This window comes from Echinops telfairi, unplaced genomic scaffold (genome assembly GCF_000313985.2).
Source record: "Echinops telfairi isolate 266 unplaced genomic scaffold, ASM31398v2 ScPeMD7_3533;HRSCAF=4204_1, whole genome shotgun sequence".
NCBI classification, from domain to species: domain Eukaryota; kingdom Metazoa; phylum Chordata; class Mammalia; order Afrosoricida; family Tenrecidae; genus Echinops; species Echinops telfairi.
This window is the reverse complement of record NW_022107432.1, coordinates 53,404-57,452: the sequence shown is the minus strand read 5'-3', so window position 1 is coordinate 57,452 and position 4,049 is coordinate 53,404. Positions and strand designations below refer to the sequence as shown.

At 44.9% G+C, this 4,049-nt stretch overlaps 1 protein-coding gene across 1 annotated transcript; it reads left to right on the top strand.

Annotated features, from left to right (window-relative positions):
* Window positions 1–45: 45 nt before the first annotated feature.
* On the top strand, window positions 46–3,813 carry LOC123522233 (adhesion G protein-coupled receptor B3-like; the record flags this gene model as incomplete). The annotated part of the gene is made up of 2 exons (XM_045294746.1): window positions 46–385; window positions 3,042–3,813. A coding segment is annotated over exon 2 (757 nt), but the record flags the coding sequence as incomplete, so codon positions are not given.
* Between the last annotated feature and the right edge of the window lie 236 nt (window positions 3,814–4,049).

Below are 4,049 nucleotides of genomic sequence, written 5' to 3'. Positions count from 1 at the left end.
CATCCGTTTGTTGTGGGGACAGATTTGGTAAAAACAAATCCTCCATCTGAAGCCACTTCTTGGTTTTTATTTATTTTTTTTTTTGTTTCCTGAGAGTCTCTCTTCGGGGGGGTTTCCCTCAGGGCTTGGAGGTTGGTTCCGGCGCCGGGCTCTGGGCTCCTGGGGCTTTATCCCCTCGCACCCCCTCTTTTGATCACCCCATCTCTGCCGTCGGCTTCGTGCATGTGTGCATTTTTGAAAATCGACCCTGCTGTGGGGAGCTGAGTCGGGGAAAATGGGCCACGGTGACTGGGACCGAAGGGGAGTCTCTCGGTCACTGTTGCTGGGACGCGAGCCTGCGCTGGTGGCTTAGAGCGAGAGCCTCCCGGAGCGTTCGGAGTGGAAGGTAAGGACGGGGTCCCGGGCCCCTGCCCTCCGCCGGGGGTGGGCGGGAGGAGGGTCGCCGCCGAGGGGCTCCGCCGGAGCTCGGCGTTGGGGGAGAGAGGACCAGGGTAGGGGGGGCCGCCGCCCGCGGACCGAGGGGCTGCGTTCACTTCCACGCCGCAGTTGAAAAGTTGGCGAAGTCTGTTTCCCAGCGATGTGCTGGGTTCGGAAGGACCGGGCCGGGAGTCGGGGAAAATCTGGCGCTTGTGTGTGATTGAAGTCATTTTATGGGGTGGGGGCGGTGGTGGATTTTAGGTTAATAGGAAGTTAAAATAAGGGGAGGCAGTGGGTCTTCTATTGGGGAAAATTTTTCGTGGAGTGATGGCGCCGTCTATGTTTGGCTAAACTAAAGTGTCACCCCGAAAATCAGTTTTGAGAACAGCTCAACTGAACGCCCCTGTGCTCCTCAGCAGGAGACCAATAAATTAATAAATAAAGATGTCCAGCTTCTGAGAGACTTAGGTGGCCAGCCCCAGAGCCACCCCGCCCCCATTCTTCCACCAGGGAAACAGCAGTGGTTTGAACTGACCCTGCAGTCCTGGGGGTGGGGGTGAGGTGGGGGCGTCTCAGTGATACGTGTTGGCTTGTGGAGAAGGAAAGGAGACTGGACGCCAAGGCTAGTTAAAGATGTCCAGAGGTTCTCTTCTTCAGCAGGCGTGAAAGTGAAATCTGAGCGATTTCCTCACTCTTTCGAATCCTTGCCGAGCCCAGCACAGCACTGCAGACATGCACTGTCAAATACATGGAAGCAAAAGTACCAGGATTCATTAGGAAACGAAATACGACCTCTTTTGAGCTACCGAGTCTAAAATGAAGCCCCCTTTCATGGATGGAATTCCTAATTTAGACACTTATTGTCACATTGGCTTTCAACGCCTACACTCTATCCTGAAGAACACTGCGCAGACCTGCATTGCCTGCAAAGTGCTACAGCAAAGGGGGTGAAAAATCTCAGAAATTTCTACAACTTTCCTTTCCTTTTTTTTAACCTTTAAATGTGCGCTGACTTAATTCCCTGAAGCAGAAAATGTATCATTCATTAAACTGTATGCGTGACATCAGAGAACACTGTTTTGATAGTTCCAGCGATTCTGATGTTATTTCAGACTGCTGCTCTATAGAGATTCAGAGTTTGGGGCTGATTTTGCCTGTATCAAGACCAGAATTTGAATTACCATCTCGAAAATGCAGCTCTATCTTCAGAGACTTTAGATCCTGGATTCTATGTGCATGCGTTGGTTGGTGTGTGTTATGCAATGGGGAGGAAGAGGGTTTTACCTTCTGCTTCAAAGAGGCCCCAGGCAAAGGGATGGGAACTCTTTAACTATCTATATGTCTGTATGTCTGTCTCTGTTTACAGAACAGTGGAAAAGACTGCAGCCTAAAGACTTAAAATTATCTTGGCATCACTTGCCTCAGCTCAAAGGCTAAATAAAAAAGCAGTGTCATTTATTCTAAGAAATAACTTCTCAAAGGTTAAAGCAGGAAAGAAATTGAAGTTATTTTTGCATAACAAGTTCTAGAGGTAAATATAACCAAAGATTACTTTATTATGCAAGACCAAGATTTAAAAAAAAAAAAGAAAGGAAGGAAAAGAGGAGCTTTGGAACTGTGGTTGGAAAGGGAGCAATTCAATCATTGAAATCTGCTAGGAAAGGAAAGGCTAATTAATATCTTGTATCTGCCATGTGTACATCTCAAATTACAGTAGATAACCCCAGCTATAATAACACTAATTTCTAAAAAGAGACCATTTAAAAACACGGCAGCTCTCTGACTGTGGTTCTGGGATTTTTCACTGACATTGCTTTTGGATAGAGATACTAATACAGTGATTCACTTTATTTATCCCAAGAGGGCATGTCACATCGAAATGACTACCTCAGTCCTGGTTCTAAGTGGTGATGCTGAACAACAAGTATCTGCTCTGTACCCAGCCATCTAAGCCCTCTCCCAGATGGTAGTTTTAAAATCCTGCCAGTCCAGAGGGATGCCCAGGAATTTTCTCATCAATATACATGGTGGCCCCTGCAAAGGCAAGTAGGGGCATTTGGGAAATGATGTTCCATCTGCAACAAATTATAATCTATGCTTTTAAAATTGTGCCTATAATTTATCATAATTGCTCTTCAAATTTTAGAGAAAAGAAATAATGTGGTGACAGCTGTTCCCAGATTATCAGATTAGATTTTGTGTGATGATGTTTACTGCAGACAGAAGACTGAAGAAGGGGGAAAGACTATATAGGTTGATTAAAAATCCCAATAATGGACATTTGGGTTATGATCTAGATCATCCTATTTTTTATTCTCTTCGTCCACACATAGTGCACTTGTAGGAGAGCCTCCTAGATAAATTAGGGCATTCCTATTAATATTCTATTAAATGTTATTTTTAAATTAAATGTGGAGAATTTGGCCATTGTGTATGACCACGTGAGGGCGCTGTTCACACAGCAGCAGATAGTTTCCTGGCGTTATAAAATAAAAATCACCTGCCCTTCTTTTTAAAAAGGGTTTTTACTGAAATCTTGAAAACAGCTGGCTGTAATATTGGAAGGAGTTTCTTTTTTTCAATGCGCATCGACTTGCATTTTACTTTCATTGCCATTTTTACAGGCCAAATGACATAGGATGAAGGCTGTTCGTAACCTGCTGATTTATATATTTTCCACCTATCTCCTGGTTATGTTTGGATTTAATGCTGCCCAAGACTTCTGGTGTTCAACTTTGGTGAAGGGAGTCATTTATGGATCGTATTCTGTAAGTGAAATGTTTCCCAAAAACTTTACAAACTGCACTTGGACGCTGGAAAATCCAGATCCAACCAAATATAGCATTTACCTGAAATTTTCCAAAAAGGACCTTAGCTGCTCTAACTTTTCCCTCCTGGCTTATCAGTTTGATCATTTTTCTCATGAAAAGATAAAGGATCTTTTAAGAAAGAACCATTCTATAATGCAACTCTGCAGTTCCAAGAATGCTTTCGTTTTTCTACAATATGATAAAAATTTTATTCAGATACGCCGGGTATTTCCAGCTGATTTCCCAGGATTACAGAAAAAAGGGGAAGAAGATCAGAAGTCTTTTTTTGAGTTTTTGGTGTTGAACAAGGTGAGCCCGAGCCAGTTTGGTTGCCATGTCTTATGCACTTGGTTGGAGAGCTGCCTAAAGTCGGAAAATGGGAGAACAGAATCCTGTGGGATCATGTATACAAAATGCACCTGCCCTCAGCATTTGGGAGAGTGGGGGATCGACGACCAGTCCCTGGTTTTGTTAAATAACGTGGTGTTACCCCTGAATGAGCAGACAGAGGGCTGCCTGACCCAGGAGCTGCAAACTACCCAGGTCTGCAATCTTACCAGGGAGGTCAAGCGACCACCCAAAGAAGGTAAGTGCCCAAAGGACAGTGGGGGGTGGGGTGGGGCAGGTGGAAGGGTGGGGGGTGGGGGGGCTTGGATCAAAATGTTCTGGGTGGGGAATGAGGACTGTGTTGACTTTGGGGAATGGGGTGAACACAGGCTGTTTCAAAGCCCAGGCCTAATCTTTGCTCCATTACTTTGCCATCTTTGAATTCATTTGGTTTGTGACCTTTACGGATTCAGAAAGAACGTTTAAACTAGTTTG